This window comes from Gasterosteus aculeatus, chromosome 14 (assembly GCF_964276395.1).
Source record: "Gasterosteus aculeatus chromosome 14, fGasAcu3.hap1.1, whole genome shotgun sequence".
In the NCBI taxonomy this organism is placed as follows: domain Eukaryota; kingdom Metazoa; phylum Chordata; class Actinopteri; order Perciformes; family Gasterosteidae; genus Gasterosteus; species Gasterosteus aculeatus.
In genome coordinates this window covers 14,352,369-14,367,411 of record NC_135702.1, presented here as the reverse complement: position 1 = coordinate 14,367,411, position 15,043 = coordinate 14,352,369, and the positions used below count along the sequence as shown (strand labels likewise).

The 15,043-nt window shown below is 45.1% G+C and overlaps 1 protein-coding gene and 1 long non-coding RNA gene across 5 annotated transcripts in view; one reads left to right on the top strand and one right to left on the bottom strand.

Moving 5' to 3' along the window:
- lpar1 (lysophosphatidic acid receptor 1) overlaps positions 1 to 15,043 on the bottom strand; it is a 46,435-nt gene that overhangs the window by 13,671 nt on the left and 17,721 nt on the right. For 2 of the 4 annotated variants that reach the window (XM_078088269.1, XM_040197809.2), the window contains exons 2-3: positions 12,994 to 13,064; positions 12,313 to 12,872 (exon numbers count right to left, since the gene is read on the bottom strand). In XM_078088269.1, the coding sequence (XP_077944395.1) occupies positions 12,313 to 12,844 (532 nt within the window). In that variant the 5' untranslated portion in view covers positions 12,845 to 12,872; positions 12,994 to 13,064. Of the gene's footprint in view, positions 1 to 12,312; positions 13,065 to 15,043 lie in introns of all 4 variants that reach the window. The other 2 variants (XM_040197808.2, XM_078088268.1) reach the window with 1 other exon arrangement.
- LOC144388243 (uncharacterized) lies at positions 3,973 to 4,298 on the top strand. The gene is made up of 2 exons (XR_013452558.1): positions 3,973 to 4,090; positions 4,189 to 4,298. It is a non-coding gene; the product is annotated as an uncharacterized LOC144388243 (long non-coding RNA).

Sequence of the window (15,043 nt, the reverse complement as noted above, 5' to 3'; positions counted from 1 at the left end):
GACATCAGAGTAAAGTATGTCCGGAGAGGACAGGGTCTCATAAAGACCAGAACCAGCTAGGAACTGAGAGGTGAAGGGGGAGACACAGAGGACAGACAGGAGGCACAGGGGGGTACAGGTGAAGTCCAGAGAGAGGAGGTATCAGGTGTAGTAGAGGAGGCGCGAGAGAAGGTGAGGGAGGAGGCATCGAGCGTGGTCCCTGGGGTGAGGGTGGAGGAGGTGAGGGAAGGGGATGTGGTTGAGGAGGTGGGGGCGGTGGGGACAGATGCGGCCCGGGTGAATGCTGAAGGGCCAGTGGAGACGGGCTGTGGGGGGGACATGGAGGGCTGTGAGGAGCAGCTTAAAGCCCCTCAGCTGAAAAGGAAGAAGGGGGGAAAGGTGGCAAGTTGAAAGCTAAGAAAGCTACAACAAAAGGTCGAGATGCTGACGTATCTGACTCAAGTGAGGAGGGCAACTCCGGGTCCTGCACGAAGGACGATTCTCCTGCTGAAAGTGAGTCCTCTGAAGACGGAACTCTGGAGTCTACAGTGTGGAGAAAATAAAACGTTTCCTGAAAACCTCTAAAGGCGTAAGAGGTGTTCGAGTAGAGGACTACTTCTCTGACAAAGAGACCTTCTCCGAGTCTGTCAGATCCCATATGAGCAGTGCAGGGAGAGGAGGTCTCACCGATCGAGAGATCTTCAGGCTGCGGAAACTGATATTGAAGGCCAGAGGAGAAACACACGGACCTCTGGGCTCGGCGGCATGACGTCCTCCTCCGAACCCGCCACCCTGAGATCCTGGACTTGAAGTGGACTCTTCTCGGGCGGGAATCCATCTGGCTGAACGGGCGAGACCTGAGCGGAAGGACGGAGAGGCTGTCCGAGGTGAAGAAACGACGTGGGGGAGGAGACTCCTGACTCCACCGACCGGTTTCTGGCTTGTGGTTATTTTTTTTTATGTTATGTTTTTTGTTCCTCAAAAAGAAAAACAAGGATCTGAACGTGGTGTTTAAATTAAGAGTGGATGGGTTTGATTATGTGGTGTTAGTCAATTCTGACAGTACAAGAAGTTACCGGTGTGGCAAGGAGTGACATCTAAGCAGAGCATGTCTAGAGAAGACCTCTACTGGTCACAACCAAGGCGGCAGGAAAGACGAGAGGGGACAGTTGGGGTCCAGCAGGGAGTTGAAACAGGGACAGGTCATGACCAGACGAGTGTGGTGAGGGGAATGCAGGGTCCAGCTGGTGGAGAGAGGGACTGACGAAATAAATGAAGAGACGGGTGGGGCCCAGCAGGTGGGGCAGACGAGTGACGGAGTGAATGAAGGGACAGGTGAGGCCCAGCAGGTGGGACAGGCAAGCGATGGAGTGGACAATGGGGCAATTGGAAACTTTTCCTGAAGACCACCAAGAACATGGAGGGGATAAAACTGGGGCTGGACTACTTTCCGGATATGGAGAAATTCTGTTGTACTGCTCGGGAGGGTGCAAGCAAGCAAAAGAGGTAGCTCCCGCTACACACAGCAGGAGGTCTTCCGGCTGCGAAAGATCGTCCAAAGGATCAATAATGGCAACGAGAGGGCTGCTGGGGACCGAGTGGAGTACCGGCGGAGGTGAGGAGCCAGTGACCAGATGAACTACCGGTTCTTCGGTGGCGTGGGCAGCCTCGGTGTGCGTCGATGCTGCAGAGGAGACTGGTGTGGACTGGCCGGAAGTCCTTAATTTGGGATATTTTGGACATCTCTGATTCATTGGGCATTAAGACTGGTTTCATTAGACCAGGAAAAGGCATTTGACAGGGTTGAGCACCCTTACCTCTGGAAGACTCTATTGGTTTGGTCTCGGCCCAGGTCTTATAGCAATGATTAAGGTTTTGTAACGGGACATTGAGAGTGTACTGAAAATAAATGGGAGTCTTAGTGGCCCTTTTAGAGTGTGTAGAGGAGTGAGTCAGGGCTTCTCTATCTCAGGGATGCTGTATGCCCTGGCTATTGAGCCAATGTTGTGCAAAACAAGAGCAAATATGGAAGGTCTGGTTTTAAAGCGATTTCACAAAAGTTTTATTTTGTCCGCCTATGCCGACAATATTGTTGTTTTTATTAAAAACCAGGAGGAGGTTGATAGACTGGGTATGATCGTGAACGACTTTGGCAATCTTTCAGCTGCAAGGGTTAACTGGGTAAAAAGCGAGGCACTGGGAGTAGGGAACTGGTATCTACAAAGGAGCCTCATACAAAGAGTGCAGGCCATTTTAGTGGATTTTTTTAGGGACAAACTGCACTGCCACTGCATGAAAAGTGGGATTTTCGGCAGTATGCGGCACTGTAAATTGTCGTGCAATTTCAGGTTTGCGGCAATTTGCAATTTTAGCCCAGGTGACATTTTTTTAAAAGGTAAGAAAATCTCTGGTACAAATAGATCAGGCTCAGTAGCCTAATTATAGACTCTTAAATTTTAGCTTGAATTGATTTATTTAATTCAAATATGCTAGATTACTGTGTATGCCATTAGCAATGGCAAATGTTATGTAAAAAAGATACACAAAATAACTTCTTTAAAAAATTAGTTTTAATCAAGGTAAAATGAGCATTCCATGCAAACAACATTTGAATCAGCATGAGGGGTCTGCAGAGATCACAGTCTCCTAGAGCTCAACTACAGTGCATAGTGGCAGGACTACAGTGACCTTTTCTTTGGTCTTACTTAAATGCACAGAGGATGTATTAACCACACATCTTCTAGCAATGCGCTCAACTGGCAGAAATGATGCTGTATGACGTGTCTGTTCCCTGCAAGCCCCAAACTTCTATTGGCTTTCCATAAAAATGTCTGTCCGGGTGGAGATGAAGCCAGGAAACTTGTGCAAGAACATGTTTAAATGCCGTACCCTTTGACACAACATTAACAACTATAAACTGCTTTATAATGGCTGGTCGTAGTTCTGCTAGAGGGTCAAGGACGGGTTCCTCAAAACTGTTAGTGTTTCCACACCACTTAGCATAAACACATGCTGACCTTTATGCTCTGCATCTATCGATTGAGTAAGTTACATTCATATGTTACCCGTTTACATGTCATGGCAAAACATTCAACCTCAGTGACACAAGGGTACATGTGATGATACATTGTCAACATTGCATGTCTGTCAGACTCAAGAGTGTCTGGTGGAATGGAGAAAGAGGCACCACTGTACAGTTTTCTAGGGAAATTCGTTCTGCTGACACCAAAACACTGCTTTACATAAAGCATATCAGCTGTTTCAAAGTCCCAACCATTTGTCTTCCTAAAATACTGGTCCTTCCGTATAACAATAACCTCGTATGTGATTGGAGGACCCTTAGACTCCTCGTCCAATCACGTGTGAGGTCATAGGCATGACTGATACAGCAGTACTTGCAAGACGAGCATACAAACAAACACGTGTTACTATATTCAGAAGAACTGTGTCTCCAGTTCCTTTGTTTGGTTTTTGCTGCTTCGTGAATAATGGCTGGACGACGTCTCGCGTTCAACTCGCCTTTAACTCCTCTCCGCGGTCACCAACTTTCGGCCAGTCCGCAGACAGACGAGAAGAAGCTGCTGAATGCTCTCAGTGGATCGTCTCGTCAACTCCAACAACAAACTGCCAATATCAACGAGCGGTTCGCTCCACTGGAGCGTTCGGGACTCTGCGGGTTTCTGTCCATGGAGGAGAGGAACCGACTCAAAGAAGAGGAGACGGGCGCACAATCCCAAGATAGCGGTAAGAATACGTTCGATGACTGCAAGCTAAGCTAAAAGTAGCGTAGCCTCAAGCTAAGCTAAGAGTAGCCTAGTAGCCTTACAAGTGAGCAGAAACAGCTTTATTAAAGTGTGTTTTCTTTGCCGTGTCGTTTACAGGAAGCGGTGCGCCGTCTTCACAACTCCGAGACGAACTACAGGCGCTACAAACCGGAGCAAGGGTCAGATTTAAAGAATATGCTTTAATTCTGCGGTAAAAGGAAATATATACGTATGGATACCGATCATAACTGTACATTTTGTTTTCACAGACTAATCTCGTCTCATAATGAGGCGGTGACCTCGTATTTGCCCCGGGAAAAGTCCAGATTTAGACGACGTCATTGTGTGTAAGTGACACTGTTTACTGTTTCTCCTTCCTTGTTAAATGTTACTGTGACTTGCGTTTGATTTTTTTTGTATTCATACCACACTCATTGTTTTCCAGCCGCCTGTGAGACGTATTGTGAGACGGGACGCAGGAGCTGCGAAGGATTCAGCGCGGAGTCGAGCGAGAAGAAAGACGGTCAGAGTTTATTTGCTGACTTGTTTCAGGTGCATTGATAGATGTGTTGTGTCCATACGTATCGCATCGCACAGTACTGATTCATTGTTGTTTTTACAGCTGCTGGAATCGAGACAAAGTGTGCTGGCTGATGACGAGGTGGAACGCTGGAAATCCGCCACCGTAGAGCTCACGCCGGACGGAGGGGACGGCGTTGTTGGCGGGGTCTCGGGTGGATTGTACGGTCGCCACACGCACACGAGCCGCCTGCACAACAGACCTGCCTCGGAAAACATGGCGCCAGTGCCGGTCTACAACCCAGAGGAGGCAAACGGACAGTTTACTGAGCTGTAGTTTTTAAACCGCCGTTACCCAAGTGTGGGCAGATCCTCACTTTGTATGTAGTTGTTGTTTGTGTGTTGTTAATAAAGCTCTTTCTTTGCATAAACATGTGGCAAATGTTCATTTTCTCTATAAATTCATTGATGTCCTGGTTGGTATCCTAATAATAGTGTAGTAGCCTACATAGGATAACCATGAAATGAATATACAGCATAATATGAATATATAAATAAAATGAGGCGGGTGACCAATAGCGACAGATCTGCCAACCAATCACGAGTGATTGAAAGTGGTTTCATCCAATCATGAACAAGGAAACTCAAGCCTGGTCTGCCCAGGTGGGGTTTTGCTGCCAATCACGAGTGATTTTATTTGTTCGTAAGTTGTGGTTTCATCCAATAAGGAGTGGGGATATTCAAGCCCGCTCGGCTCGGCCACCCGCGGTTTTGCTGCATTCATATGCTAATTCGGGCCATTCGCACCTCCGCCAGCTCTCCGCCTACGTCATGGTTCGTTTCCGACAAATTGTGGCACAGACAAACGCGACGTGCGCGGGTGGCAAATTGTCGGAAATTGTCGGAAATTAGGGAGATTTCCGGGCGTTTACGGGGACGAAAATCTCACTTTTCATGCAGGGGGGGGGGGGGGGGGGGAGGGCCTGGTGTACATCCCTAGTAGAGTGGCAACTTTCAGATTCCAATTCGTACAGATACCGAAGATACTGTACAGGTCCATCTCAGGTGGTTTGGAGAGACTTGACTAGCTTCATTTTGAAGAAATCAGTGGGTCCGGGACTGGACACTGCACTATGTCGGCTAAACTTGCAGTATATAGCAGCAGGAAGAACCGAGTGGAAGACAGGACCGGACAAGAGGCACTCCCGGTCTTCATGTCTTTGGTCAAAGCGTGGGTTGAAAGTATGAACAACATGGATGAGTTCATTGAGAAGTAGTGCTTTAAAGAGGCAGTTTACTGTGTTAGTGGAGACAACCTAATTTTTAGGTTTGCTCCGTGGAGGACTGCGGTCTGGCAGTGGGGGGGTTGGTGGGTCACAGTAGCGTAAAGTCCGCCGCTTGGATGAACCGAGCCGTGGTCATCTTTGTGGACAGCGTGGAGAAGGCGCCCTTCGTGGTGACGAGCGGCATGGTGGTCCGCAGGGCGCACGTGCCCGTTCTGCCGCTCGCCGTGCCGGCTTTCAGGGTGACGATGTCAAACGTTCTGCTGTTCGTCCTGGATGAAGCGCTGCTCGGGGCGCTGGTGAAGCACGGGAAGGTGGTGTCCCAGTTAAAGAAAGTGTACTCAGGGTGCAAGTCTTCTTTGCTGAGACAAACCCCAGGCTCTCAGCCTTGTGATTTAAGGTGAGGATCGAGGGGTTCGATTATGTCATGTTTGCCACATCGGATGATGGGAGGTGTTTCCGTTGTGGTGGAGAGGGACACCTGGCGAGGGTTTGTCCAGAGAAGAACCCCTCCACTCGGGAACAGAACCGGGGAGAGGCCCTGGTGGAATTCTGCCTCCAAGATAATCAAATGTGTGTAGTTTTGATTAAATTAATTAACAGTGTTTAAAATGCACGCTTTTTAGTGGTTACTTGTAAGATTTAGTTTTTAGAAGAAAGACTTTTAATCGCGATGAATGAATTTTAAAATGTGCGATTAATTAGTTATCTTTTTTAAATCGATTCACAGCCCTAATATATATATACATACCGTATTTTCTGCACTATACGGCGCACCGGATTATAAGGCGCGCCTTCAATGAATGACCTATTTTAGAACATTTTTCATATATAGGGCGCACTGCATTATAAGGCGCATAAGATACTGCAGTCAAACGTTTGACGTCGGGGCGGGTGGAGGGGTGAGGTGGAGACTGTGCCTTCAGGGTCCGATCGATGCTCTGAGGTTCATAGCACAATACCGCCATTATTAAAACGAAGAATGTTTACGAGAGAACGGATCAAATTGAAGAACTTTTGTCAAAAGAAATGCGTAAATATGACCACTTATACAAGCCGTCATTGGCGGACTATAAGGACACGTGGATGGCTTCCCGATTTATGGAGGAAGATCTCCGCAAACGTCGGTTTGCTGGTCGAGAGGTGCACAAAGTTGTGGAAGAAAACACGGGACAAATGTGTCCACGATGAAAAGCAGCAGTGGCGATGCACGGGGCAATAAAGTATATGATAAATAAATAAACCAACAACTTCCACTCACAAAGACGTGACTCTCTAGGTCGCCTTCGACAAAAACACGTTTAGTCCACCTATTGTTCTAGCGGTGAATTGCTCTGCAACACACGCAAGACTTTTAGAACCATGAATTGAAACGAGTGCGTCGACGCAACGACGCAGACGCAGAAGCATCGTTAACAACGAAGAATTTTCTGTTTGTACATGCGTGTTTACTTTCTATTTCTGTTCGTGTGTGTCTCTCTATGTTTGGAAAAAACGCTCTCAACTGGCCAGATGCTGATATAGTTTTCCCATCACGACTACATGAGTACATCCAACTTTATGTGAATGGAGCCAATCTCGTGTCCCACTGTTCTTTATCGGGCCTGAGGGGTTCATGTGAGTGTGAGAGTCTGAGTACACTGAGTGCTCCGCTTATGAATGTGCGCAAGTGCGTGTGACCAACTTTACATCTCGTCCTGTCCCTCCAGAAAAAGCAATCACCCATGGCTGGTTTTACAGCATCCTGAAAGTGGACACAGGACAGTAGGCAATGGGGAAGCACTGACCACCATGTGGTCGGCAGCTGGGAGAAACAGAATTGCTGATGGGTTTACTTCCTCGTCAAGCAGCAGGGACTCACAGTGAACTTTAACCTTACTAGAGACCTACTTAGAGACCTACTTACCTTTTTATGATTCACTTTGGAAAGTGTAAGACAAAAACAAAGAGGCAAAGAGGGATTCTTTTTTTTGTTCAAATGAAACATGAGGCAAATTTCCAAGCGATTTGAAGAAGAAATTGTTCTGTTAATACCATGGAAACATGAAACTACCACCCAGAACTGCTATTTCTCTCTCCTTTGTGGTCAACAATGACCTCACTCAGAAACAGCAGTGGATTTCAGACTGAACACAAAACACATCACACCCTTGCTCTAAAGACTTACTTTCCCAGTTACGGTTTGGCATGGGTAAAAAGAAATTTGAAAGAATAGGGATTTAAATAAGATTTATTGAACTGATATCAAACTGTTCATAGCAGAGGCAGACGATCGCCCTAAATTTGCCTCTGTAGAGAAGCCGAACCCCAAAAGTAGTCAACACGTCATCTTTGGGAAGTCAAACAAAATGGCTTTGGGGTGGTGTTGGTCAAACAAACGCAGGACTTTGACCCCAGAGAAAGCTGTTCGTGACCTCAAATTTGCTGTTGAAATAACATGATTTCAGTACTTTACATTAACTAAGTGGTTTGTTGTGTACAAAAACAAGTGCTTTCCACGTATTTACTGCAACTGTAGCCAAGCTTCATTGATGGAAGGGCTGCGTAGAACGTGACACCAACCGTCCTGACCGGCTGTCTGTTTGGCCACAGTACACTTTCCTTCAATCGCAGCAGTAGGCTTTAACCTTTCAGGGATGCAGCTAAATAGCAGCATAGTATGTTGCATCCTGATGATTTTAGATCCACCTCTAGATTATAGCCTTAACTGTGAAATTCATATAATAACCTCAATCTCCAGGGAAAAGGCGTGACATATTTAGTTTAATTTCCAAATAATCCACTTCTGTTTGGATCTGTAGTTACTTGGAATATGTTCCCTATTTATGTAAGTCCTTTTTTGAGGGGGGTATAATAGTGTTGTTGGATAACTTTGGAATGGAAGGCTTTCAAACCGATAAAAGCAACTCCACTCAAATTCTAATTACAGTCATTTATGTCATGTAGCCTGTCACATTTTAGCTAATAGAAGGAATGGCCATGTCTGCAGATGAGACACAGGTTAAACACGCAGAAATCTAACAAAGCATCTCCACACAGCACCAGGTATATGTCCTTCCATTTTAAACAAACTGTAGACTGCTGCTGTCCACTGCTTTGAATTAAGTCCAGAGTAAAGACAACACAGACAGCAGGTTGAGATAACACAGCACTTATGAGACAAATCACACAGAATCCTTTAGTTTGTTTTGTCTGGGAGCAACACATCCTGGCTTCCAGGCAATAAGAAGTAATTTTTCCCACAATTCACTCTAACTTACTTTAACAACGATTGAGTTAGTGTGCTACTGTTCTACATCGTAGAAACAACAAACAGAAGTGAATAGATCAACCCCTGCCTCATCAACCCCATCAGCAGTGCTGGTCTTCTTGTATATTGTTCCGACAAACTTCTCAATCTCCTGAGGTCTGAGGTGGGTATTAGGTGAGCTATTGAAACACACTTGCCAGTTTTGACATGCGACTGCATGAATCCCTCTATTCATGCACAAAAGACTGATACAGCCTCCGAAAGATCCTAATGTCACTTTTTGGTGTGATTAAATAGAGGGATATTGTGATGTTGTATCAACATCTGCATTTAATCAATATACAATTAAATAAATAAATTAACCACTAATTCTACCTTGGGGAGTTGTGCTGCCGCCTGATGAAGAAGCATAGTTTCCTATTGCACCCATATATTACCGGAGTAGAGTTGATTGATGGAATACATTTAGATGGCTGATAAGTGTAGCTGTGAATATTTCTCAAATGCTGATATGCGATGGGAGGCCCTTAAAAAGGCTCTGATAATAACGTAAATGACGCAAGAACCTTGCACGCCAATGAGTTTCAGCCCAAATCTGATTTCGGTTATGCTCATCCTCAAGTTCATACTTGTATTTTAGGTTTCTACTAGAATGTGTTTACATGCTTGAAAGTTTAAAAAAACACATGATTTGTCTCATTTATATATTTTGCCCAAGGACACATCAACACAGCGGTTAGTAGGGCCTTGGATCCAACTGCCAATTGCCTGATTGGAGGATGACCTTGCTCTCCACTCACCCACAAAATCTATGATGTTTTTTTCCAAAACTAGGACTAGAATATAACCACATGCCACCGTCATCATTAAACACAAGCTGTGACTAACATCAACAAAAAATTGTAACCAAAATCTCTTATTATTTTCATTAAGATAAAACTTGCTCTGCATCATTAATGTAAGATGAATTAGAGTTAACTAAGTCAACAATAGGGCTAAACTGATGGTAGTATGTTAGATAGATGACTAGAAAAGATTATAACACCAACAATTTAAATATACGTTAGGTATTGGAGATGTTCGGTGCACTGTTGTGTAGTCTGGGGTGAAACCAAATTGAAATGTGTGTATAGGAATGTCATGAAGACAATCTGCAGCCAACTTTCTCATCGAAATATAAATCTTTTGTCTACACATATCTAACATATTTGCAGAAGGGGGCATCTCTTCCATCGCCGGTGAAACTCAAGGGTGAAAAACTGTAAAAATAGACCAACCACATCCATCAAAGTGCTATGGCAGCAGTGTTTCGAGCTTCAAGCTACTCAGCAACAAACAACCATAGGAACCTAAGATTAGATAAAATTAGATGTAACAACTGTTCTTTGTCAAACTAGTTTAGAAACACGGCGCATGTACAGACTTGTAAGGGGCGGGGCTTGGCTGAGATGACATTTTCTGCCTACAGTGGTGCAAGGCAGAAACTGTTTGTGCTGAATGATGCAGCCCCACAAAAGGAGGCCATTAACAGATTCATTGTTCTACTGCTGCTACTATGTAACTTCAAATGTTGCATTCAGTGCTACAGAGGCTTAGAACTGGATGTACACTAGTGACATGCGGTCATGTGGCAGTGCCTCCCCTTATGTCATCATGAAATGTGAAAAAAATAAAATATATATATATATATATATATATATATACACACATTTGCAGTCCTTGAAAACTGAAAACATACAGTCTGAAGCGGACTGACCAAAGACGACTTTCACAACGACCAATATCTATGTCTATTGAGACAAAGAGACTGTTGAAACTAAAATAAGCTAAAGAGGACTTTTACACCAAAGTTATAGAGATGTTTTTCCAGAAAGATAGGCAAATGGACTAAAAAAATAAAAAGACCAGCCATATTTTTAATAATATCAAAAAAATATAAAAGAGCATTTAAGCAATAAGGTACGAGAGGCTGTACTTTATCGTCAATAATGCACTGTTCAAGGGTGTTGTTGGCAAACCATATTGCTTTAGGTTGTCCGTGACATTATTAGTAGGTAAATAGCTGCCTGTCAGCACAAGTCAAGTTGTAGCCACCAAACGTTGTGTATCGTATTTCAATAGCCTACAGAAAATCCCCGTATTGGCTGCAGGCATGAAAACGGGTCAAGGGTGAAAAAGTTGAGAAGGATATTACCCCTCTAGGGCAGGGGTTTTCAACTGGTTTTGTCCCAGGGATCGTTTTTTGCGTACCGACGAGGGGGGGGATGGGAATTGACAACAACTAATAAGGGACAGGTCATTAAATACTTGTCATGCATTATATTGCATTGCATATAATGTGTGCTGGTCTAAAATTAATTTTACACAAATCTTTGCGTAGTTTAGAGTGACAAAACGTACCAGCGTACTTTGAAGTCAAAATGCATATCAGGTTGGCAGGTCTGCTTATTGATAAAACGGTGGACCACTTTACCTTCTACCTTGTCAGTCCCCTCACCTCCAAATCTACCTCCTCAAAAACGGTAGCGTTAGCTAAGAATTTTCCACCGGAGCTTTAGCTGGCTGGCCAACGTCGCGTTCTCTCCTGCTGGGTTAAATGACTCAATTCATCAAGCTGTAGCTAACGTTAGCTAAGTCTATGTCAACAAAGCTCCTAGGGAACTTAACTTAGGTAGACCAGAACATATTAAAATGATTGAGACCATCACTCACCCTGTTCGCAATTAACTGAATCTCGCGCTCCCTTCTGACACGCGCTCCTTTTCGCAGTTCACTGGATATGAATACCTTACCCCCCCAAAAAAACCTCATCCAATCTACACAATTCACGTAGGTCACCTATTTTGGTTTCAAAACGGCGAATCTCGCCGAAAGGTGAGGGATTTTCATGCCTGTGGCTGTTACTATGAAACAGACAAACAACATTGGGAACTTCACGTTTGTTAGCCTAGCACCAGAAGTTTGTTGATGATTAGCAAGGAGATCGTCATTAATTTGTGCATCTCATTCATTCACCCATGACGTTCACCTGAATTTTCCTCTTTGGCTAAAAGGTGCCATGAATCTGTTTCGAAAGCTTTGCATTCCCCCAAACTGATAATTTGCGCCGTCTCTGGACTATTTTTAGGTGATCGCCACCGAGCTAAAAACTGAAATGACAACCAACGGTCGCACAAAATCTAACTGTTATTTTGATCACCGCACAGATATGGAACACTCAGGTCAATATAAACATGTAACATTACATTATGGCTCAATTCAGCACACCCTGTGACTCACAATTGCAAGCAGTCAGATGAATGGTGAATTTCTGCTACTTTGTTGAATTCATATATTTGTGAATCTGACTTTGAAAGAGTTAGTGCCTCCCCAGCCACGAACTTCACCACACCTCACTGATGTACACACTAGATGTAGATTGCTAGACAGCGATTGACACAGCATAAATGGAGTAGATAACTAGATAGATAGATTAATGGACAGACAGACGGACAGAGAGATTTCATCTCTTCCTTACCCAACACAATCACCACGGTTTTCAGCAGAGACATCATGGTGTCCCGGTTGCGGCGTGGCCCAGAGCTGTGTCTCGACATCCGCATGGTCCTCTGGCGCACGTAGACGAAGATGTGGGCATAGAGCGTCACCATGACGACAAAAGTCACAAGGTTAAATACCGCCCAGAAGACCAGATAGGAGTTGCTGTAAAGCGGCGCCATGTTGGAGCAGTGCTCGAGACTGCAGATACAGTTCCAGCCCAGGCTGGGGATGGCCCCCATGACTATGGACATGGTCCAGATGATGACGATCACCACCACCACCCGGCGGTTGCTCATGCGCGTGTGCAGCTGCATGCGGAACACGGTGATGTGGCGCTCGATGGCGATGGCGAGCAGGTTGGCCACGGACGCCGTTAGGCTGGTGTCGATCAAGCCCTGGCGCAGCAGCCACGTGGACACGGTCAGGCGCCTGGTGTTTGGCCCTGTGTTGAACATCAGGTAGAAGTAGGCCAGTCCGGCGAAGAAATCCGCAGCCGCCAGGTTGGCCATCAGGTAGTAGATGGGGAAGTGGAATCTCCTGTTGACGTAGATGGCGATCATCACCAGGAGGTTGGCGAGCATGATAAAGATGCACACGGTGATTCCCAAGCCCATCACGAGCCTGCTGACTGTGTCCCAGTCGGTGGCGAGGTACTTGCCGCTGCGGTTGTAGAAGAAGGCGATGGTCTCATTGTAGTAGCACTGTTCATTGTCCATGGTGGCGGTGGTTCTGTCGGAAGGGAGATCAAACATTTGATGGATTAGAAACTATTTATGTCTTTATCTGTTGGTGTGTACAGTATGTAGAGGCACTGGTGATGTTATTTAGAAAAGCAAGGTTCATTTTTCACATGCACTGATCTGTAACATTGCTCCCCACCATAGCCATTATATGGTAAACATTATTGTAACCATATATAGCAGTATATGTTTTTATATAGCAGTATATGTTTTTTCATTTCAAACATGTGGACTCAAGCTACTTCCTGAAATATGGAAAACGACCCCCCCTCTTCACCCCTACTTGGATTAAAACTCAATGATTAGTCGTTGTGTGTTGGGGGCAATGAACGTTTTATTACACAAAAACAGCCTTTGTTAGGAGCTGACGAGTAGCTCTTTGGGAACTGCTATTGTCTGCCATTGCAAGTGTGATGTGCATGCATCTGTGTGATCGTCTGTGGTGTGTGTGCAGCTGTGTGAATAAACCACTTTTACGGGTGTTTCTGCTTTTAAAAAAAAAAAAAAGCGCATTAGAGGAAACTGAAAAAACTGAGAAAATTGAGGAAAACTGAGCTGCATCGCAGCGCATGGAGACAACTCACACGCACATAAGCAATCTCCACAAGGACATGTATGTGTCTGTGTGTGTATGTAATAAGCTCCAGTCCTCCACAGATGCTGGCTAGTCTGTCGCATGCACCCTGAACCGGAAACAGGACCTCAGGCTAGGGGAGAGTGTGTGTGAATGCATGTATGTGTGTGTAAGACAGAGACAAATTGAGAGAAGTGCAATGAAAGGACAAGTAATAGCATTTCCTTGTCAAAGGCTTATGTTTTTGTGGAAACACGCTCTCAACATCAACCTTACTATATGGCCAACTAGATCCTCTCATTGTCTCTGCAGCAACACAGAAAAGAAATGAGGGCGGGGTGGGGGATCACTCAATGGGAGGCAGAGGTCAGATATGAAAAAGTCACTCTTATGCATACTAGATGCCTTCATGTCAATTAAGAGCGTTGAAAGCCTCTCAGGGTCAACGCTCTGGAAGCTAACAGCTAAATTACTTGATGGAGCACTGATAGCAGCATGCATCCTGTTTGCAACGGCCGTTCGTCCCTCTTTTGGGTCCAAGACGTGATCGAGACTCTCAAACATGCGTGTAATTCAAAGGTTTTTAATTGCCACTTGTCATCCAGAGAAAGGGAAGCACTAAGAGGTGCTGAGTGATAGCATAGACCCTGCGGCAAGGGAGTCTCTCTGACAATAATAACCGCAGATGAAAGGCCATTTATTCCGCTTGTCATCAGTTTATGACCATCAGACGTCTGGAGAGAGAAGCTCCCCTAGGGTTAGGCGCTTGAGGCAAGCCGGCAGTACTAGATAGTAGAGGAAGTGTCAGTGGCCTCTCAGTACACATTCCCAACACTTTTATCAGACCCTCTGAGTCGGCAGAGAAAGATCCTGTCATTATGTGTCATTGAGTGTGCGGGCTTGTGGGTGTGCTTGTATGTGTGTTTGTTTGCAACTGACGCTGGGTGGGTCCTAAAAAAGGGAAATACTGAGCAAGAACGATGACATGGAAAGAGGGGATTTGGGATTTGTGTTTTTCTGCACCTGGGTGTGTATGTACATGTGCACTATAAAAGAGAGACAGTTTCAATGACGTGAAGTTGTTGCAGCCATTTTGTGTGTGAATGTTTGAGTGGGAGAAGAAAGTTTGTGAGAGTGTACAATGTGCTGAACCGCGGGTGTTAAAGACAGAAAACTCTGTCAGAAAACACTCTTCTTGCTTGTTAGTAATTTGTGATAAAGTCTGGCTGTGTGGAGGGAGAAAGTGTGTGTGTGTGTGTGTGTGTGTGTGTGTCTAACAGGCTATGAAAGGACCACCCTGCAATCCACACCAGCTGAGGTCATAACTCAAGGCATCGGGGCTGCATCTGAATATTCATAACGTGTCACCAATCTACACACACAGTCACACTTAA